This window comes from Tenebrio molitor, chromosome 4 (assembly GCF_963966145.1).
Source record: "Tenebrio molitor chromosome 4, icTenMoli1.1, whole genome shotgun sequence".
NCBI lineage: Eukaryota > Metazoa > Arthropoda > Insecta > Coleoptera > Tenebrionidae > Tenebrio > Tenebrio molitor.
In genome coordinates this window covers 4,040,033-4,063,542 of record NC_091049.1, presented here as the reverse complement: position 1 = coordinate 4,063,542, position 23,510 = coordinate 4,040,033, and the positions used below count along the sequence as shown (strand labels likewise).

At 40.4% G+C, this 23,510-nt stretch overlaps 1 protein-coding gene across 4 annotated transcripts in view; it reads right to left on the bottom strand.

Annotated features, from left to right (window-relative positions):
- Positions 1–3,791: 3,791 nt before the first annotated feature.
- LOC138129781 (optomotor-blind protein-like) overlaps positions 3,792–23,510 on the bottom strand; it is a 68,146-nt gene continuing 48,427 nt past the window's right edge. For 2 of the 4 annotated variants that reach the window (XM_069046079.1, XM_069046078.1), the window contains exons 5-9: positions 21,575–21,601; positions 12,649–12,795; positions 10,226–10,302; positions 5,974–6,161; positions 3,792–5,866 (exon numbers count right to left, since the gene is read on the bottom strand). In XM_069046079.1, the coding sequence (XP_068902180.1) occupies positions 5,151–5,866; positions 5,974–6,161; positions 10,226–10,302; positions 12,649–12,795; positions 21,575–21,601 (1,155 nt within the window). In that variant the 3' untranslated portion in view covers positions 3,792–5,150. The remainder of the gene's footprint in view (positions 5,867–5,973; positions 6,162–10,225; positions 10,303–12,648; positions 12,796–21,574; positions 21,602–23,510) is intronic. The other 2 variants (XM_069046081.1, XM_069046080.1) reach the window with 1 other exon arrangement.

Sequence of the window (23,510 nt, the reverse complement as noted above, 5' to 3'; positions counted from 1 at the left end):
CAATGCTTTTAGCATGAATTGAAATCTAAATAACAGGTTAAAAATTTGAATAAGTCAAAAATAAAACAAGATTTAGTTAGGTGCTAATGTTCAGAAAGCACTTTAAAAACAGATTAAAAAAACTTTTAGTACAATATATATTTGACTCGCAAAACATTCAGTTTGCTCACTAGTGAGAAAATATTTTTTCCTCACTAGTGATTCAATTGCCATTTTTGCTCACTATTTCAGCGAGCAAAGACCACTGAAATTCAATTCAACAGAAAAACACTAGTTACTGTATATTACTGTAGTTGGTACTGTTTAGCAAAATATTTTTTAGCTGTTGGTACTAGTAGTAGGTATTTCGATTACTGCCTCTATTTGTATTTTTCTGGACAGATATTTCAATCAAAATTTGTCATTTTGATGATCGTAACTCACTCGAAGATAGAGCTGCAAAGCGATTAATAAATATAAACAATCAAGAGATTTATTTTCATTATTTGATAACAAAGGAAAAAAGGACAAGATAAGGCGAGCCGTGACATGCTTTCAATTAAGCGATCAGTGTCAATCACTGGTGATAAATTATCGAATCACTGTTCCAGTCGTGCTCCAGACACAATCAATCGGAGATAAATCTGTCGCCCTTGCGGGTCACATTTCTCTGAAATTTCCTTGCCACCAACTTTCGACACCTCCTGTACATTTCCAGGTGCGCGCGTAAACCGGTAGCTCCTTCTCTTCTATTACTTAGAAAAAAAAAACACACCAAAACGCGGTGATAAAACCTTATCGGAGATCTGGTTTTTTCCTCGGATGTGTGCTCATCTACATTCAAATTGAGGCGAAGGCGCCCAAAAATTCCTTAAACGGACGACTCGTCCGAGACGTATGAGGACCAGACCCAGACCAGAAACCCACACACGTGTGATTTCCATCGCCTGAAACGACCATTCCGGACCACGGGAAACGCTCCAGATGCGAAAAGGAGATCGCAACGGGTCGCCTGGACCCGTGGGTGCGGACGGTCGGGTGAAAGTGGATGGGAACAAGACGAAACGGGAGATGGAAGTGGCGATTATGGGACGGATTCGAAAGGGAGTGACGTAATTGTCTTAAACTCGACGAAAAACGGTACTTCGATCAGATTTGAACGAATCTCGAAAAGTCACAATATCAGATTACCTTCGCTAATTGCTTGGGAAACAAACGAGGCTCGAAAGTACCTAACCTCGGCTACCAGATATGTCAAAACAGTAAATAATAATAACAGTAACAGTCCTAGTAGAAGCGCGGTTGCTTCACCTAATTATTATCTACTTAGGTACTGCTCGGTAGCAGTACCCGTAATTACGAAGTTCTTCTTGGACGGGTCACAATAACGACGACAATAATATTTGGAAGGATGGGTGGGTTGTCTCGATGATGGTACCGTGGTACCACGACGTCCACGTCCTGGCCCCGTAGGTGTCCCCCAACACTGTAAACCTTATCGTCCGATTCCCATCGGGTTGAGACAATTAACCAGGACCCCGTTATCGGCGCTTTCCGTCCCAATCTTTGACATGTAAGGTGCAGATATCTATTTTAATAGATGTAGCTGTCCACCGAACACGCTGGTCAGATAACGATACAATTCCCAGATAACGCGGCTCCCGGTTATTGGAATGCGTCCTCTCTCCTTTATCTGTCGCATTCCGGACGTTACCAGCTCGTCTCTTGTTTATGTGTGTCCCGATGGGCGACGGTAATTGGCGGGCAGGTGATTTTTCGCGTCCAAGCCGACTCGACGGGACTCAGATCCGGCGTCCAAGCGGACCGGGACGGTTTTCCGTGGCCGCGAGACGCCGACTCGGTGTTGTTGAAGGTTCGTTTACCTGCTTCTGCCACTGGATGGATGTTGTCGCTTATCAAGATCGGCCAGTTTCGGTAAAAATCCGGCAGGTGACAAATACAACGGCTAACTAGGTCCACGGCGGCGGGTGGAAGGAGGACGGATGGAGAGAGCGGCGGGTACAAAGACACCAGAAACGATAATTGATCGCAACGCTTTTTCTTTATTATGTAACGGGCACTGATTTCGGATAGGACTAATCGATCCGTGGGTGAAGGCTCCTACTGCACAAGAAGGAACTACCAGTACTACCAGGAACTACCAAGTACTACCAGGAACTACCAAGTACTGCCTGGATTAATATTTCACCCAGAAACAACATTTACGTGCATATTTATGCAGTAGGTACTGCTCGTACCAAGTTTTTTTCGCTTTTGCGTTTCTCTGTTTTCCAAAAATCATTTCTCGTGATGGAATCAATTAATGAATAATCCTGGTTTTCTGGGATCAATTTTTTTTTGTGTGTTCGGTACCGCGGGCGCAGATAAATCCTTCCCACCGTGCGGCGGTGCGGCAAACCGCAAAGAGGAGTCGGTGCCCGATTACAAAATGATTCATCGCACTGGCCAAGAATTATAATAAAATAATTAATAAAACAACTCGGCCCGCTCCGATTAGCATAAATGTATATTTTTTTGTCTAGGTGTTTTTGTCTCGGTCGCTTCTGTGCCGCTCTCGTTCGCCAAATATGTAATTAATTAACGTCCGTCGGCCGTTGTTTGATAATAATAAAATGAACAAGAGAACGAAATCAATTACCAAGTTAACCGGCACAAAGTAGTCTGAAGTGTTTCCCAAATAAACTGCAATCTTCATAGAGTGGCTGTAATAACAGAAGCGGTCACCATCAAAGGATTCCTCCGCCGGATAAGAACATTGTCAAGTAAGAAAGTCAATTAATGAATAATTACCTGAGTCCGCGTCGGCAATTAGTTAAGTATCTCCGAGGAAAAAATTACGGTATCCGTTCGATTCCGACCTTTACCAGTACACGTGTTGGCGACGGACGCGATTTATTATCCGGCATGAACTCTGATTAGAAACTGAAAACTGGAAATTGGTTTCTGGCATTTTTTTCAATATTGATTATCAAAGATCGTTGGATGCTTGGATAGAAAAAAAATGTTTGCCACCTTTCGACAATAAGGTTCCGCACTACACTACACCAAACATAACCTCCAAGCCGCTGGCAAGTGTCAAATATCATTTGTCATTCTTGCCTGATATCAATGTTCAAAAATTCACAAGAAAGTGAAATGATATCTTGGGTTTTTACAAACTGATTTGGTTGATAAACCTAACCTCTCTTATCATTCTGACGGTTCTTGATAGTTGGTATCATTTTTCTAGTGTGCGTCAAATTTTAAAAACCTACTACGACGCCACAATCATTTTGGAACACTTTGTAGTGATGTTCCACAAGTGTATTTCTTCCTTCTTTATTGTTCGACCAAATAAGCTTGACGGAACAAAAATGTCAAATAATTTCCTACAATTTTGAAAATACAGGGTGTCTCAAAATTCGCGAATTCTGAATTCAGAGTGTGGTAGGGAAGGACCGAGTGGAGTTCGAAAAATACTTAGAAAAAAAAATTCGCTCTTCCTGAAGAAGATATAAGCACCTTAATTTTGTTCAATACATAGCAGTCTTCATATCCACAGTGACAAAATTACTATTCTAGTTACGTTGCCGTTCCATTTTTAAGAAAAATTACAAAAATTTCAGATTTTTTTACTCCAAAGTATTTGTAGAAAACGCTTGTATCTTTGTGGGGGGAGTCCCGATTTTCTTTTATTTCCATATTTGGACTACTTATGTGATCCCCTACAACGCTCTGAATTCGGAATTGGCGAATTTGAGACACCCTGTATATTTCTTTTTGTTTGAATTTTTTGGTTAAATCAAACCCGGTTTATGTATGAATATCGTTTAATTCTTAAAAGTATTCCACATATACACAAGACAAATTTCACATCTTCTACTTTAATACAGATTTTTTATAAATTTTTTTAGTACCAGCATTAAACATAATAATAATGATAGCAATAATAAAAAAATAAAACCTTTCAATAATAATAATAAAAACAAATTTATTTTTAACACCGGTACTGTTTTTCAACGATATATAAACAAGGAGAGAATCCAAACGGTTTTATACAGGGTGTACGGGGCACGTCGCGGCCTAATCCCGACCACCCCGTACGCCTAAAGAAATGTACATTTAAACTATAATTATGTACATGCCTCGTCTCGAAGAGCGAAAGTTAGAGAGAGAGAGAGAGAGAGAGAGAAAGATAGAGTAAGTGTGAGGGGGTGAGGGGCGGTACGGTTCGTTATTGCTATTTTCGCTATTTCCCATGGTTTTTGGTCGGAAATATGGCGATTCAAGCACAAAAACCATCGGAATTCTTTGGTAGAAATATAAATAAATTTTGAGTTCTAATATACAACTCTAATTGTTACAGGAGTAATTTACAATTTACAATTTCATTTCATAAAACACAAAAAAAAAACAACCATTATATACAGATGTTTACGCGCTTACGTACAAACACTATTTACATAATCATTTAAATTAATTGCAATAATCATAAAAGGAACATTAACTCTTCTATCGTGTCTCTTACTTTTTATATTATCATTATCATTATTATTATTTTACAAAAGCTTCAACAGTCTACAGTAGGATCACTAAGTATAAACGCGGAATCACGTCTTGAATGCCAGTTCGAAACGTCATTCCTTGCGGGATAAATAATAATTAAAAAAAAATTCATTCAGCATAGCACCAAACAAGGTCGGATTGAAACAAAAGAAAAACAGTCGCTTCACGCCACAGTGAAGTGAAATTCACACACATTTTGTACTTTTTTTTCAGCAGTTGTAAGCTATGTAAGAAAAGCACTTTACGGTAATTTTTTTCTTCCCATACAATGTGCAAAATCACAAAATCCAAAGTCGAACTATTGCAAAAACACCCCGTATAGGCGGGGACCGGGAGGACCACCGACCCGATAGAGTATTTGGAAATTTCCAAGAACTAAACGGGTTCGTCCAAAAACTAAGTGGAATTTTCCGTAAACTAAGCGGACATTTCCGTAAACTAGATTTATTACTTTTGGGAAGTTCTGTGAGATTTGGAAATTCCCCGTTTAGCTGGTGGAGATTTCCATCCGGTCCCTGGGAACTGTCCCGGCCCCGCCGTATTGGATAAAACAGTACGAATCGAATTAAATAAAAAAAACCCTACACGTGTCAGGATCACTTTCACTACTTGTCATTGTCCTCGTTCTGCTTAACGTCCAGCCCGTTCACCATCTTCTCTATGCTCTTGAGGTCGCTGGGGGAGGTGGCCGCCTCCGGTTTGGGCGAGTCGGTGCTCGGCCTCGGCGGCGGCGACATCGAGCCGGCTCTGGCCTTGCCCGAGGGCGAGTTGCTCAGACTCCTCGTGTGCGAGCTGGGGGTGACCGTCTCGAAGGCGCTGCCCAACGGCGACGAACTCACGCCCGAGTTGTTGGGCAGCGTGTAGGGGGTGAACCTGTGGCCCCCTTTGAGGTGGTTGTGCAGCGGCGAGGTAGGGGAGAGGTGATGGGGGTTCGGATGGGCCAGGTTCTGGTAGTGGGAGAAGAGAGCGGGATGTTGAGCTGCCAGGGCGAGTTGAGCGTTGAAGAGGAGGCCGGGGTTCATGCCGGGGCCGTGCGCCCCCGAGAACAGACTGAGATGGGGGGCGAAGGGGGGACCGCCGGCGCCCGGGTAGATGCCGGGCGGGTACAGGTACGGGAGTAAGTGAGGAGGGGGGTGGATCGGCGGGCCGACGCTTATGTTGGGCGAGGGGTACTCGCCCGAGGGGTTGGAGGGACCGGCGGCGGTGTCCTTCGGGGACGACGGCCGGGGGCGGAATGCGGTGCTGCCGGGCGACTCCGAACAGCTGGACTCGGAACCGGAGTCGTCGTGCAGGCGGCGCCGGAGCGAATCGTCCTCTGCGCCTGCAAATTAAAGACAAAATTGTAGGGTGGTACCTTAAGAAAGCCGCAAAAGTGTGTTCTTCAAAGAGTCCGAAAATGTCCAATTTTTTTTTTTTTTTTTGACTTACCGGAATGGTTGAGCGAGGAGGCGATCGGCGTGGAGGCATGGAGCGAGGGCCTGGGGCTGTCCGCCGTGCCCACGACGTCCAGCTCCGAATCGTCAGTCTTTGAAACGGTACTGCTGTCGGCCGACATCCTCGCGGGCAGCGGATGCGTCGTCTTGTCGTCGGTGTGCCTCTGCGCCAGCATCGCCTGCCTGAAACAATAACGACAAACACTATGAAACACGCCGTCCACAACGAACGAGACCTCGACGGCGACGCCGACGACGCAAAAAAGAGAAAAAGGTCAGCCGACCGTAATTATCGCGGCAGTCGGTCAATTAAGCTTGCTTATAATTCGCCACTGTGTTACCCTTTGTTCTTGACCCCCTCGTGTTTGCACCCCACATTCGTATCAATTGCTTCGGCAGACTGCGGAGCGACCCCGACAATGCCCCGTGTACGTTCCCTATTGACCGCACTAGGAAACGGAACGTTCAGCAATTTAGATGAGACAGTAATCAATCCCTGCTTTGTGTTGGCACCACTGTAATCGGAACGGGGATCAATGCTTGTGTACTTATTGCTCGGATGACATGATTGTAATTGATCAAGTCGCTTCGGGACGACAGTCCACACAGGCTGTTCGAGAAGATTCACCCGCAAATACTACCATTGATTACTACTAGCATTGTTATCATTGTCATCATCATCATCATCATCATCATCAATTTTAATACAGTCGGATTTCTTAAGTCGAATGAGCAAAATCGAACAAGAAACATTCGAGTTATGGAAAATTTTAAAATAAAAAGGATATACAGGGTGTCTCAAAATTCGCGAATTCCGAATTCAGAACGTTGTAGGGGATCACTGCAGTAGTCCAAATATGGAAATTAAAAAGAAATCGGAACTCCACTTACAAAGATAAGTATTGAACAAAATTAAAGTGCTTACATCTTCTTCAGGAAGAGCGAATTTTTTTCGAGCTCCACTGGGTCCTTCCCTACCACGCTCTAAATTCGGAATTCGCGAATTTTGAGACACCCTGTAGTGCAGTTTTTTTTGTATACGTGGATAATAAATAAAATATGGGGTGGTCATTTAAATGTATCCCCAAAGATGGCGTTGAAGAGTTGATTGTGAACGCACCACTCATCAGTCTGCAGAGTGAAAACACAAACAACGCAAAAAGTGCAACTGAGCAGTGATCTGTAATCTTTGGGGCGTTTTAACGTTTCTTAATTGAACTACCCTATATGTTTTCAGAAAAGAAGGGGAATTCCCTAAAATTCGACTTACAGAAACCAGTTTGGTCAGATATAAGGAATAAAATTTCGTGCTGCCGAAAATTTCAACATATACAGGTGCCCCAAAATTCGTCGAACAGCTTAGCAGTACGTTGTTAAGTAGTCATAAAATATCAGATAAAAAATATTTAAAAAATATATCTTCTTTTTCGTAGAAGATATGGACGTTTTTGTTACACTAAATGTAGCAACAATTTAAACGATTTATTCCAATAATCTGTAAATGCTTCATTTTTTTTCTATCCATGGAAATAATAAAGAACAATCAAAGTTGCCATGGTGCCATGTTATTTTGTAACATGAGTTGACATTGCCTGATTGAGTTGTTCCGCGAATTTTGGAACACCCACTATAAATCTTGAAGTTGAATTTGAGTTGCAGAGAATTTCGAGTGGTGGAAGTTCGATTTGAAGAGCTTCGACTGTATAACTATTATTATTATTATTATTGGTCCACCTCATTGTTTGTTTTCTTCTGGTTTGGCCTTTCCTCTGCGTCCTTTCCGGCCCCCGTCTCGTTTTCAGACGTTCCCCGCCGTCCGCGCTTAATTTCCGAATCCAATTTGGGGCTTTGCATTTTTATCCCGTTAGCGTCCTGCGAAATTTAAATAGAGGGCGAAGGAACGTGTGACGTTATCCTTGCGGATGGGCGTCGTCGATGCCGCCGCCGCCGTCGTCGCCGCCGTAAATTAAAGGAACCCGCAAAATAAAGACCTTAACGCTATCATCAGGGGGTGACAACGCCGCTAACGGTATCAAATTAAGGTTGGCATTTTATATAAGGTCAAAACTGAAAGGGTGATGTGTACGTGTGTGTGTGTGCGTTAGGGGGGTGTGTTTTCGGCATTTGCATTTACAGTAAGTGATATGCATACATTATGCGGGGATGCTCTGCCTGCTGAAATGTTTCCAGACAAATTGGCTTAGGAGTGACGGAGAGGGAGATGGGGTAGGTGGAATTAAACGCGCTTTTCGGTGTGTTTCAAGATTAACCTGCACCGATCTGGAAGGTTAGAAAGAATTTGAAACATGTTGATGTGAAGAAGAAGAAGAAGAAGAAGAAGAAGAAGAAGTTTCCTGAGTTAACACGCGACCAAACCGAAACGATTGTATCACAGCAGCAGCGGAATGTTCAGCGAACCATCTCACGAAGAACAAATTTATTTTGTTTTCTGAGCAATCAGACTTGTGTTGTCTGAACAAATTAAATGCAACTGAGGGATGAAGCACGAGTAATTATGTGGTTCTTGGAAATTACAAGACAATCTAGAGGTGACATTTTCTGAGGAAAAACCAAGAAAACATAACGTGATAAACTGAAAGTGGTTTTTGAACTCACTAACTTCAAAATGTCATTTCGCAAACGCAACAGTTAACCGCGAACGTAGATTTCGCGCACTAGTGCTTCAAAATCATCCAAAAAGCATTGGCCTTTTTGAGCATTCTGAAAATAATTTGACTTGATAATAATAAAATCTGGTTTACAAAACGTCATTTCTCCAATGTTGAAAATTTCGAAAGAATGAAAATAAATCGCTATTCATTCGATTGACACTTGGGCAAGCGCCATCTATTTACTAAATTGGAAACTATTGGGTAATAATTTAAAAATGCTAATGTTTGCAAATGAAGCACTCGCTCCTTCGTCGCTCGTGCCTCAAATAATGCGCTCATGTGCGAAAAATGTCTTCTCGCAATCCGTTCATAAATAACTATGTATTTTCTTTTCTGAACGAAAGCTTGTTTTTACCGGTTAAGAATTAAGTTAAAAAGCACCAGAAATTAATGGCAATGAGTTTCCGAGGATAATTGGTAAAAGGGGAAGGAGATGTTTTATATTTCGTGTTCTCTTGAACAATTTTATTTTGTCTGAGCAGTGTCAGATCCGTTTTCTAAGCAAACAAGTCAGTAAACATCACTTACAGTTTGTAAACAAATTACCTATTTATTATTATCTTGTTTCATTAATCCTTTCTGGGCTATAGTTTCTTTAAAATTATTTTCCGAATCAAAATATTTAGAAAATTTTAAATTAATTAAAATAATCGAATTGTTATTTTGTTTTCGATACTCCTGATACCTTACAGATTCGATTTTCTTTGATGTTTTTTGAACCACTAAAAAAAGCAACTTTGGTATTTTACATTTATACAATTCCTGGGCGAATAAGATTATGCAGCGTCCATAAACCCTATTGTTCCCCGTCGTAGAATCAAAGGGTTTATGGGGGCCATATAACTTTATTCGACGAAGAATACTTTATTTTCTGAGCTGAAAATATCAGAGGAAAATTACAAATTAAAATATAAATACAAATTGATTTTACATTTTTTAAGAACGTCTTCTGATTTTTATTTTTATTTTGTTTCCATTAAACAGAGATCACAGATTTCATCTTTTTTTATTTCGGAACAAGCTAAAACGACGAGTTTTTATCAGTTTTTCGCATCTCATATAGGAAACGAAATAGTATACATATTATTAAACGAATCTTATAAGAAGCATTTTGCAGCACGCACGGGTTTAGCGCACGACGAGCTTGCGAGGAGTGCCATGAAGGAATATATGCCTTATAGACGAGATGTCATACATTCTTTTTTCCATTTTGCCCACTTTTATGCCCTTTTTAAATGAAAAATCGCAGTTTTAAAATTTGGGGAATTTTATGGTGGTTGGTAACACAAATGTTACAGTGGAACATTTGAAACTTCAATTTGAAGTTATTGTTATATCGTTTGTTTAGCGTGATTTGGCATTTGGCATTTGATGTTTGACATTGAAAGTTACCAACATTGAAAATGTAAATTATACTGGTCCGAAATAAGCCGTTAACGCACTCTTTTCAATGCTGTAATAGCTTTGTTATGATGTTTTCCGTATCGACGATCCTTTTTGTTCACCGAACAAATATAGATGGTCGCAGCTGAGCTCTGAAAACCCAAAAAAAAAGAAAACTATATAGACACTTACTTCTTTTCCCTTTTGCCCGCCCCCGTGTCCCTGAATCCTTTCGCAAAAGGGTTATTGTCGATCTTGAGTTGCGTTATCTGTAACAGAAAAATCTTCCGTCGTAAACAAGGACAACAAAAATTACAAAAAAAAAGAGAATCGGTCGAAAACAAAACAACAATATCTAATTAAGTCCACGCTTACTAGATGAGAGGCGCCGATCAGCGCACATTTCGATAAAGCGACAGGAAACCAGCATCGAACAAAAAAATCCCTAAAGATTCGCTCGAGTTTCGACTCTCCCGTCTCGCTCCCTCCCGAAACGCGTTCCCCGAAGACGCTCACCTCTCTCCGTCGCTCCCGTCGATGCGTCTCCGTCTAATTATCACGGAGCTCCGCGATGCTCTTTATATCACGATCTGTTTTGAGTTTCTTGGCGGTTTCGCGGCTTTGTTCTTGGGAATAATGTGCGACATATCTCGTTTGATTCCGAGAACAATTAGCGGATCGAGATACGGTTTTTCGAAGAGGAGAGATCGTCTCGCCGTCTCTCTCTCTCTCGCCTCCTTAATTGGGACGAAAATTCGGTTTTGTCCGAATTATCCGGTCGATTAGTCGGCGGGACGGCGAGCCTCCCAAAAAATCCTATGTAAATATCCGTGGAATTCACTAAACGAACCAACGGTCCGGAGTGATCGAGAGAGGAGGCGGAAAAAATCTAGAGATTAGTACGAAGATAGTCGAGATTCTAATTAAGTTGACATTCTGTAAGTAGGCTGAGATCGTGTTTTCACAGGTAGAGGTGTGAAGTTTAACGAAAATCGGAGCGATCGCTCGCCTAATGAGGATCTGACCTCGACGTGGAAACGGAGAAATGATAAATCGACGGGAGCGGCTTTTAAAGGTCCAGAACGATTTAGAAAATGTCCCGACTGGACGAGATCTACACGGAGATTGTGCATTCTCACTTGTTTGCTCATTAAGAATCTTCTTGGATAGTTTCGAGAGATCATCTGCTGAGACTTGTCAACGTTGCGTTCTCTGAGGGAACGCGTTTGGAAACCGTTCTACATTCAGAAAGCAGAAATGGTCGCTTCTCAGAAGTACATTTTAGATCATCAAGTACCTAGTCCTGAGGTACCATCGATCGAACCCAGTTGGTATCCCTCAAAACGTACTAGAAATGATTTCTGCATTGGAAAGGTTCATTTAGAACAAAGGTGTGTTTTGGTTTTGTTTCTGCTCTTTCTTTGAGGAAAATTGCAATTCAGCGTGTTCTATCTACTTCTGCATTTCATGCAGAAATTCGCCATGCTGATCTTCTCTTGTTCTTGCGCAGAGGCCATTGTTATTTCTTTTGCTTGCGCAGGGGCCATGGTGATTTACTTTTTTCCTTGTGCAGGGGCCATGGGGCTCTTCTCTTACCCTTGCACAGAAACCACCCTACTTTCCCTTTTTTGCCCAACATTTCACATTCTCCTTTTTCCCCTAGAACGTGTAGAGCCAGGATGAATAGACCAGACCTGACCAGACCTGACGTGACTTGATCACACCTCCCTTGCTCTCTTCTTGTGAACCTTGTCTTTACAATACAACATTTTGTAGTACTGTGAGAATGTCTTCAAAGAAATGCTTATAAAATTCGAACAGGATAAGTTCTAAAATCTTACCAAGAATCGATTTCTTTTTTAGAAATGGCTACTTAACAAGTTGTTGGTGAGTTTTCTGCAAAGATCCTGCCAAGATTCGAGCAACTTATTTCTGGTGTTGCAAAAAAAAATTCTTAAGGAATACATTTTGTTTATTTTGCGCTGATCCAATGATTTTAAAACTCTTTGAGAGATTCTAAAAATTTCCACTTCTCTTGTAATTCTTGAATGTTTTTGTTTACCAGTTTTAGATCTTGACTTGATTTTTGAAATGGCTTTCTTTGTTCGCAACGTGTAGGTCACTTGATCGTAGCACACTGTACTAAAAAGTACTCAAACATCGTAAGTAGTCCTTAGATTCGGTATCTTCTGAATTAATTTCGTTTAAAACGAGAGTCGATAAAGAATTAAAAGCTCTCCTTGGGGCGATTATTCCCCGCCAACGGCGAACTTTTCCGCTTTCCCAACCGTTATCTGCACCCGAACGGCAGATAAAGGCGACGCCGCCGCCAAGGCAAAAGCGCTGCCAATCACCGAAACAACCCCATCACTTACAATTAATTATTTTGTTTACCAACCCGAATTACCAGAAAAATAACATCGGACAAAGCGAACCGACAGACTTCCCCGATAACTCATAAAACCGAGATGAATTAAGCGCCGTATCTGTCCCCATCTCGGCCATTACGCTAAGAAAATGGCCGCCGTCGAGGAGGTGCACTCATCTCCTTGACCCCATGGCACTAGTCAATCGACCAAAATTAACAAAACAAAAATTATGTCAAAGCATCTTACCTTCTCGTTCTGGTACGCCGTCACCGCGATGAACTCCGTCTCCTTGAAGACGTACGTCCGAAACGTCGAGTAGGGCAGTTTGAGGATGTCGTTGGCCCTGACCAGGTGAAACCTCGGCTGGTATTTGTGCATTGAATTTAGTATCGTCTGAAACAAAATAAAAGACTTTCGAAAATTTGTCAAAATATTTGTTCTTGGTGGTGTCAAAATACAGTGATCTTGACAGGTTACAAAAAAATTATAATGTCTATCTACGACCATTAAATAATACGTTTACTACATTTACGTAACTATAGATACATTATGCTAGTCATAAATTACACCCGTGACTTATTAGTTATTATAAGTCACTTGTGATTTATCATAAGTCACTGATCTTAAAAAATTTGTAAGTTAACTGTTTTATGAAAAAAAGTCGTAGGTCGTAGATAAAACGTCGTATTTGACTCGCGAATAATGCCTATAATCCACTCTGGTGATTAAAAAACTCACCTGCGGCTCGTTTTTTAACTTTCACCCTCGTGGATTATGATAGGCATTATTACCACGTCAAATAATACACTATTTTCTACTTTGCGTCTGTATGAAAGCTATTACAAAACACATTTCGGGTGCTGTAATAGAAATTCGCGTATTCTCATATTTCTAGCGGGGTACATGCAAAATTGTTTAATTTGTTGATAATAATTGAAAATTGTTAATTTTCACTTAAAAATGGCCTAGAAAGTGCAAAGCAGAAAAAATGGTGTATGATATTTCGTTTATAAGACATTTTGTAGCACTTACACCTTTATGGCACTCCTCGCAAGCTCGTCGTGCCTAAACCAGTGCATACCACAAAATGCCTCTATGAGACTCGTGTCATAATATACTATTACAGCCGATTACGTAATGGAGAACTACAGATAGTAAGAATTTCGGAAGAACTTGATTCTAATTTTTCTAAATTTCCTCAAAATTTTTCCACAATTTTTTTTCGTGTATGAGGGTGAGTTTTTTGTAATCTGGGACCGATTCACCACCGCCAGCAAAACGATCTCGCCTTGTTCGCTCCGTTCCGAACTTATGCATATTTGACGAGACGCGATGGTTGCCGGCATAATATGATGTGGAAACAGGTTTTGTTTCCTTCGATGGATGATTTGTGCCAACCATCTATGAGATACTTGTGTGGTCCTGGCTCGATTCGGTCTTCGGTCGCACACCGAGCACTAAACATTTAAATATTCCAAGATACAACGTTTAGATAGAGAGCCGCTCTTGATACCGTTGCCACGGCCGACTTGTACCGACCGACCGAACGGGAACGAGAACGATTTTTCAGACAGATTTCTCTCTCTCTTTTTTTTTCCCATTTATACTTTTTTTAATTAACCCCCGACGCGCGGGGCTGTTTCTGTTTTACGACGAACACGCTCATTAAAATCTCCCGAGGATCGACCGGCTCTAACGAGAATATCAGTTGGCCGCTGTCAGCTGTCAAACGGACAGGAGTGAGCTTATTAGAGATGAGGCTTCAAGGAAATCTTCAGTTCCTTGAGACGAGGACGAGGTCGGCTCGAGAAATCGGTAAGAGCGGTAGTGGCACGCTATATAGTTTCAATTCCGTCATACTTATCAATTATTGAGAAATACATACTTGTTTAAAATCAGAAGCGTTACGGGCGTTACGAATTTTACCCTAATACTGCACAACTGAGATACTAGAAATTACCTCATGTAATTCCCAAAATAGTGAATTACACCGCACAATTTATCAGAGTAATAGAGATACCTACATAAACTTTCAAATGTTTACGCTTTGTCTTATCATTATTCGTGTAACTCTCACAGTAACATTCAAACGGTGGTTTGATATAATATGTACATTTCCACATTCAATATTGTTTTACTCCTGCCACTTTCTGCAACCAACAAGATCTGTGTTTTTGTATTTCCCAAATCTACGTGGCAACTTGTAATTCCCAAAAACCGCCTTGCACGTGACGGCTCGATTTTTTGCATTTCGAAACAGTCGAGTGTTGACATAATTCCGAGCACGGCCTACCGCGACGAGCTATCATTGCAGAAACCGCTTTGAGTTTTTGATGAATGGACTAGGAGTGGTGGTAATTATTTGATAATTTAATTAGAGCCGTAGATTATCCGCCCTCGGGACGAGAGCGTATGTGCGTCCCAGCGGCGGCCACCGCGTCCCCCCCGCCCCCGTCGATAATCGGTCGGCCGCCTCCTTGTCCCGTTTAATTAACACTATCGAGATGATCGGTCGGCCCTATTTACATATTCGAAAGGCCGATTTAAATTTTTATACGCTAATAAAGTCCGGTCCTCGGAGAAAACCAGTAGCCGATGGAGACGCCACCATTCGACGTACGCATTGCGTCTCAACAGATAGAAAATATGGCGTTTTTATCTTTACGATTTCGTAGAAATTAGTTTGTGTTTAGTGTTTAAATGCGGCGGCGCCAATAAAACTTGGAATTTCTCGTCCGATTTATCGTCTCAACGACCTTCCCTTCTCCTCGATCGCCAGAAATCTTCACCGGGGAAAAAATCCCGAGAGAAGAACGAGACTACCGATGATGTCGACGGCCGAAACGGGATTAATTAGCGCGACATCCGATACGGACCTGGATTCGGCGATGGCGGTTTATCGGTGTCGTGAAAATTTCAAATTGAGACGTAATTTATGCGAGGTGGTGCGACATGCACAACTGAACCGACGGAATCCGACGAATTTCTCGTCTTTTCGGTAATTGGATCTAATTATTCCGAAGAGTGGGCCGTGGAGCTTGTAATGGGACTAGGTGAGGGAAGAAAGATGATGATGACACGTTTGAGAAACGACGGACGCGGCCGCAATTCCAATTTTTGCATTGACTGATTCTGAAGAATTTTGTAATTCCCATGTAACTCCCAATTTATCGGTAATCCCCAAATTTGGCTGCGTCCGGTCGCGATCGTTTCAAAATCGAACCAACAGTAACACCTGATCAAGGAAACTGACATTGCTACAATACGAATTTTGTATTTCCGATGTAATTCTCAAATTTTGCTGTGTCCGGTCATGATCATTTCAAAAAGTGACTAATACGACCAGGTGTAGGAAGAAAGATGATGATGACACGTTTGAGAAACGATGGACGCGGCCGCAATTCCAATTTTTGCATTGACTGATTTTGAAGAATTTTGTAATTCCCATGTAACTCCCAATTTATCGGTAATGCCCAAATTTGGCTCGATCGTTTCAAAATCGAACCAACAGTAACACCTGATTAAGGAAACAATACGAATTTTGTATTTCCGATGTAATTCCCAAATTTTGCTGTGTCAAAAAGTGACCAACTGTGACAGAAGATGCACAAATGAAAAAAAAAGTAGAAGTTTCAGCGCGTTCGCGTCGTTTACGCTGTATTTCCCAATTGTTCGCTCAACCGTGTGATGCGGTTTGTAATTCTCAAAATTCCCTTTGAAAGTTGGCGAAAAATTCCGTGCCATTCCAACATAATATTTTATATGGGTACGTATCATTTACGTTGTGGACATTTATCGTGAGCAGGAGCTTGCTTCCCCTGCAAGAAAAAAAAAAGCCCATCGAAAAGCTTAATCATCAAGGCTTTCAGCCACCTTTCAGCGAGCCGACAATTTTTCAAACACGCCCGTCGCTTGGGTGGCTATCTATCGGTGAGTCTCCGCACTAAAGACAGCAGTTTTACATTAAAGCAACTCAAGTATCTCGTCGCTACCGTTGAGATAACAATCCAGCAGGCCATTCCGTCGATTCTCGTCTGTCTCTATCAAATACCTGAATAAATGTCGCGGCCTACTACTCCTTTTAACACAAAAACTCGTACATATTCAACGAGCGAGTGATAAAATTGTACTTAACTGGTGTTGAAATGTTAAATAATATTCGACCGATAGGACCCTTCTCTGTCTCTCTCTCTCTGCCGCCCCCTCAACGAAAAAAAATGTTTTTTACGTTTTACGGCGACTGTCAAATCGGCGATAATTCGATTCAATTAGCGGCGAAAAAAGAGAGAAAGGAAGAGGTAGTGGTGGAGACGCGCAGAGAGAGACAGACGAAGTCGAGGAAAAAAACGAATGAAATATTGAGACGACTGTAAAATTAAAATACAGGATATTAAGCAGGCGGTGTTTTCAAAGCCGACTCTTCAATATTATTTATATTTATATTAAAACGCCGCGTGGTGTGAGGTATAAAATATTAAAATAATTCTTTCTTTACAAATAATTATCGAGTCGTCGCGTCGCTCACTCCGGTCATTTGGCACAAAAGATGCATAATTTTCGCATTTCGATTCGCGATCACGCATCCTGTTTAGTTGATTTTTTTTTCATTTACGAATAGGAAGGAGAGACGCCGCCGCCTCTCTCTGCCTCCTCGTCGGGTGCATTGTTGTCCATCGGATGGAATCCGCGACGGTTCGCCAGCTCGATCCGTGTGCCTTTTTTCCGCAAGAAATTCGACCGAACAAGATGGATTGCTTTATTTTCGTTTTGTTGATGTTTATTGGTCGGGTGAAGTGGCACGACGTCCATCCTCGCATATTTTCGTCCAGGAGAATGATCCTTTTTGATCGCGAAATCACTTTGGACGATTCGGAACGCCCAGAATGAGAAGTACGAAGTGGAAATTGGGAGAATTACGGTGCGAGTGTGGTGAAATGCGTGTCACCAAAGCGAGTCGATTGGGAATTGAACGAGAAGTACAATTGGAGAATGCGACAGATGAGAAATGTTTGAGAAATACAATAATTGAGAGCGTTTGAGAAATACAATAATTCCATGTAATAAATGCCAACGGTATGAGTAAAGTCTATGGAGAAATACGAAGCTGCTAATGACGTGCCATTAAAATGAAACTGAATTTCCAAATAATACTTGAGCAGGAAATATGAGAAACGTTACATTTTTTATGAGTGCTTGAGAAATACAATTGATTTGATTTTTCGACAAAAGAAATGAATGAAGCAAAGCAAGTTATTTTTAGAAATACATAATGCTTGAACAACTCACGTGCAGAGTTTGTTTATTTTCCAAGCCTCTTTTTTCTTCTAATACTTGACAAGCAAGCATCGGAATTGCAAATTTTCAAACATTCAAAAATAAAACCTTCGACAGGCGCAATAATTCGTGTACCCTTTACAAAACATCCACAAAAGCTCTCCGAGATAAATCTTCTTTATGAAGAAGCTCGAGCGTTTAAAGCAAAAAGCACTCGCTCCGACAAGTGATCTCGTTTAAAAGCTCGAAATTTAATGCTTACAAACAGAATTGGCTCAACAAGGTGTGTCTTAAATAGATTTTCATTTAACGCAAAACAAACCCGGAAAAGCTCAACCGCAACTTCAACAACCGAAAGCTCGCAGCATCGCGTCCCGCCCCATCAAAAATTCCTGTTTGTCGAAGAAAGCTTCCGGGGTGGATAAATCGAATCTGGAAAGCTCCAATAGAGAGGGAAGGGGTTGGGGGGCTCGTCGCGACGAAGTTCTTGCCAAAGCCGAGTCGAGCTTCAGAAATGAGACGTTGTACGAATCTAGTGTCGACCGTCGATCGGTCTCTCTCGTCTTGAGATTTTCGTATCGCCGCCGCCTCCCCGTCGGGCGGCCCCGTCGACCGACCCCCATAAATATCCCGTCGCCTCTTAACTGAATTAATTTAAAAAATTATAAACAAACATCAAAGCTGAAAGACGATAGATGGCAGTAAATAAAGATAAATTATAATTAAAACTCCGGTACCTGCACCCGAGAGAGAAACCCGTCCTCACCATTAATGAACCGTGCCAGATACACAAAAACATAAAACACACACGCACGATCCAGAAGGCGAGACGAGGACGGACGAAACACGTGACGATCGAACGGACGGAGAACGAGCTAGAGAGCGAGGGAGAGCGCGCGCTCGAGGGGGCGTGGCCAGGTGGCGCCACAACGGCCCTAAGAATAAGTACATTCGGTGAGATAATTTTATTTTTAAAGGTTGCCAGACCTGGACTTTTGTTAATGATCCGTCTGAGCGCGCCGCTTCGCGGAATTCCATTCGTGCGGCGAACGCTAGAGGTCCGGTTGACGCGGCGGGGGCGGCTCGAGAGATCGCCCCCAGTCGGGGGCTAACTAACCGCACCGGAAGTGGAGACATCGATCCCGCTCTTCCTCGCTTCCTTCCAACGCCGCCTGCGGCATTCCTTCACGAGTCAGCGCCCTCTGCGATTTTACGATACCGACACTGGGACAGTAATTGATTCCGATGCACCGGGTGTACCAAAAAAATTTACTCGAAATGCAGGGTTGCGGTCCGACCGGAAACGCGAATCGTTCGAATCGTGTGCGGCGACGACGAGTTGATGGCGTTCACGGCGAAAGCACGATCCGCCGAAAGCTGGGGAATTGTTATGAAATCGGAAATGAACGAGAGTTAAAAGCTTCCGGTTTAACCGGAAACGGAGCCGGCTGGGATATGAGATTTAATTGTGCGAGAAATTGCTAGAAAAACACTCAAAACTATGCAAGTTTAAGCTTGAACTTGTGCCAGGAGCGTGAGCGGAAAGTTGACGCGATTGCCGGAGAAATTTTGAAAAAATACTAAAAATATTCAAGTCGGATTTTGTCGACACTCTGTACACACGAGGGTGAACTTTGTGGTTCCCACCGCTCCAGCGTACATAATTTACCGAATCGCCGACCACAAGGTCGTCCTATTAGCCAAAAAGCTCGAGGGAAATAAGTTTAATAGCGAAAGCTCCAGATAGAAGAGCTCTAATTACGCCCATTCTATGTTAAATATAGAATTAATCGTACTATTTCAGGAAAAGCTCGAATCTTTAATTCATCGTCGTTTGAGCTTTCGTGAAGCTTTCGCTTGTTAGTTTTCGTTAAGCGTGTTTTGACGCGGTTTTTTCAGAGTACCAACTAGACGATGAGCTTTTTACGGTGATTTAGCCTGGAAAAGATCGAGCTTTTATATAACGGTAACGACGCTCTTTAGTGTTAAGCAAATAATAGAAAGCTCTCGTTTTAAATAAATTTTACTCTTTTGGGTTTTTATCAATTTTATTGTTGACGTTTAGTATTACTATTCCGATTACTCAGTAGTTACAATATCGCTCAACTGAAAGCTCTTTATCTAATAAACAGAAATTCAGAAATTTTAAAATGCTGTCACCAGTGTTTTATTTTAATTTATTTGTCGAGCTTTAGGTATCCATTTAATTAATTTTTAATGAAAGCAGTTCTAATTACACTTTTATATGAATAAAAATAAAAATATGATTATAATATGTAATGAAATATAATTACGAAAATTTACTTATAATTTTGTGTCGTTTCATTAAACAGGTTTCAGTCTACTTTTATTTTCAAATAATGTTTTACATCCTTTTAATTTTATATCAATCCTAGTCAATCTGATTGACAATCTACATCTAAAATATTATAAAATGATTATAACAAGTTAAGATTTAATTTAATTCATCTAGAATTTTCCTTTAGTTTTAGTCAAAGTCAATTGAGAAATTATTAAATAAAACAAAATTTCACATCTAGAGCAATAAATGTGCAGTTTGAGTTTAGTCTTATTAAATTAAATGAAATTAGGAATTCTGCTTTAGTTCCATTTATTAGTTTGAATTAAATTAAATTAGACTAATCGAACGACTCGTTTAAATTAAGCTAATATGATGTATTCAGTAATTATTGCAAACAGAATTAATAAGTCTGTGTTATCTTATCACTTATCACCGGAACAAATTTATCTAACGTTGCAGATTTAGCACAAGATTCAGTAGGCGTCGTCTTTAGTTCTCATTTGAAAATCTTCTAGTCAGTTTAGTCAGTTAATTAAATCAAAATTAAAATTTTACTCTGCCGTGAAAAAATGTGCCCAAATTAATTTCTTTCCTTTCTCTTTAATCTTTTTTGTTTTTCTGTTTTGCTCTTTCAACGCAACCAATGGAAGAACCTCCTCTCCCTCGGGCGGCTAAATTTTCTTTCAAATCTCATCGCAACAGAACGCTTAATTCCGTGAAAATTAATTACTTACAAAAACTCATCTTGTTAACGGCAAAGCTCCGTTTACACTCTCACTTTTCCCGAAAGCTCGGAAATTCTACAAAGAAATAATTTTTTTCACAAAGCTCGTTTTTAATTAGGTTTTCCTTGACTTGATACTTCCGAAGTGCTCCCGCTTTTCAATTAATTTCCGTCTCCGCGACATGTGAGGCATTTGCATTTCTTTCGGTGGTGGTCGTCTAGGTCTAGGGGTCGCGAGCTTCGCTTATACATACATAGATTCCGTTCTTGACCCGTTTCGAAAGCTCCCCCTAAACCGTAAAGAGTTGCTAATTGAATTACAACTTAAGCTCCTTAACCGGGAGCTTTCACGTAACAACACGATCCTAATCGTAGATTTGTGTTGCATGCGGATCGTCCGCAGAGGTCGATACTCTGATAGGGCTGAACGAAGACGGACGGAGGTGAAGAACAAGATGAAAAAAGTGCGTTTTAATAGCGCCAGCCGCGGAAATTATTATAAAATAAGGACGCATAAAAGGAGAAAGCCGTAAAAATAATCGCTTTGATGTCTTTTAATAAGCAAATAAGTCAGGGAGGTCACGCCGACAAAGGCATTTTTTCTCTTTTACTATCGATAACGGTGTAAATGAACGAGTTTATTATTATTGATCAACGGAACGGAGTCTTGTTTTAATCAATAGGGCATTCCTGCGTGTCAGGGGGGCCCTCCGCGAAACTCGCCGAAGAACTGGAACAGGACCGGTGCTTCAATTCGTTTCTGATTGTTTGTTGTTCGTTGTTCGTCTCTAAACGAGTTGATGCATCGACCACACGTACGGAAGAGATTTTAGGTTTAGGATTTAGAGAATAATATTAAGAGCTCTACGTACCAGGAAATCAACCGCTTTTTCTTTCAACTGAAAATAAAAACAGTTTAGTTCCAAGTCAAAATAAAAATGAAAGCAAAATTATATATGTATACAGGGGGGACGAGAGGGGGCGAGGAGCGCGACGAAAGAAGCGGGTGGCGGCGAGAGAGACTTTGGCGGCAGAACTCGCAAGTTTTTCACGTTGACAATGTTCTAAATTAAAATTGACATCGAAAGGAGAGGGACCGGGTTGGTTGGTAAAAACAATTAATAAAGATGATAAAACTGTTACGAATAGTGAAAGGATGTCGAGGTTGAGAAAATGAAACATTTTGGAGTATAGGACAAGGGAGGTGAAGAGGAAAACATGAATTTTCAAATGTAGCAGACAAGAAATAATTGAAAAGATGTAAATGTGTAGTACAATGAGACGCTGCATTAGGTATTTCGTTTCTACATTTTCTTATATTCTAAATTATACTTCTTTTTTGTTTGCTTCCGCTAGTTTTGATTTTTTATCTCTTCGTCATTTTTAAAATCTTTATCTCTTTTCACTTAGTTATTTCCCTTTTCAAGCTTTTCGCTATTTTCCAACGTGTTACTTTCCTTCGGGCGTTTTCTCAAAAAACTGAACAATCTACATAGTTGTATTTTTCTTTTCTTGTAAGACATTTCTTTGCATTTTTTCATCTTCAGTTTTTTTATTTTTTCACTCAACATTATTTATTGTCAATGTGTTTAATATGATTCAACAATTAAAAATCTTTTTTTCTTCTCTATGTACATTCTGAAAATACAAGACAAAATCTCTACTCTGATGTGGAATTCTTTTCCAAGTCCATCTTGTTTTCTATGTTTACAAAGTTTTAACAATCACCGACTCTTTTTCGTTCATTTTATAACAAATACTATCATTATTGTTCTTTCTTATAATTATTTTTGTTTTTTTCAGTTCCCAATAAAAAAAATATTTTTTCTATTTTGCGTTTATAACAAAGCTATTACAGCAGTCAAAAGAGTGCGCTAATAGCTAATTTAAATGCTGTAATAGACCAGTACAATTTACATTTTCAAGGTTGGTAATATTCAATGTCAAACGCCAAATCACGCTAAACAAATAATATAACAATAACTGCAAAGCGAACTTTCAAACCACAATAAAATTCCCAAAATTTTGAAACTGCAATTTTTCATTTAAAAAGGGTATAAGTCGCAAAATAGAAAAAGATGTGTATGATAACTCCTCGCAAGCTCATCGTGCCCTAAACCCGTGCGTGCTATAAAATGCTTCTATTGCAAAAATGAACCTTTGATGGTAAATTTCAAATTTGCCAAATTTCATTGTTACCAACAGACTCAGTCATTCTTGATCACACCGTATGTATCATTCGTTCATCTCATATTTACCAAATAAATCCAACAATATTTAGGGTTTTTATTTTTTTCTGAAAAGACGCATTTCCATACGTAATTTATCACTTTTAGAGTTTTCTTATTTTTCAGGTAGGTCGGTATGTTTGTTATATTTCATTCCTGTTGTTTTTTTTTTTTTTATTATTTTCTGTTTAAGTCTAGTATTCCCCAAATATTAACTCTGTATCTATTTTTTACTTTATTCTTTCTTATTTCCTATTTATTTATCATAATTATTCTCCTGTTATTTATTATTATTCAACAAGACTTCAGTAATCTCTCTTTATTCTATTTACTATCCATTGAATAATTCTTATTCAATTACACCGGGTGTTCATTTAAAAATCATCTCAAAAGTAGGCGTTGAAGAGTCGATTGTGAACATACCACGGACTATGGATCATGAAACAGCTGTGTAAATCTAACCTCACTTTCTGAGTTGTTTGTGTTTTTATTCTGCAGAGTGACTGAGTGGCGCGTTCACAATCGACTCTTCAACGCCAACTTTGAGAAGGAATTTAAATAAACACCCGTATTATATTCC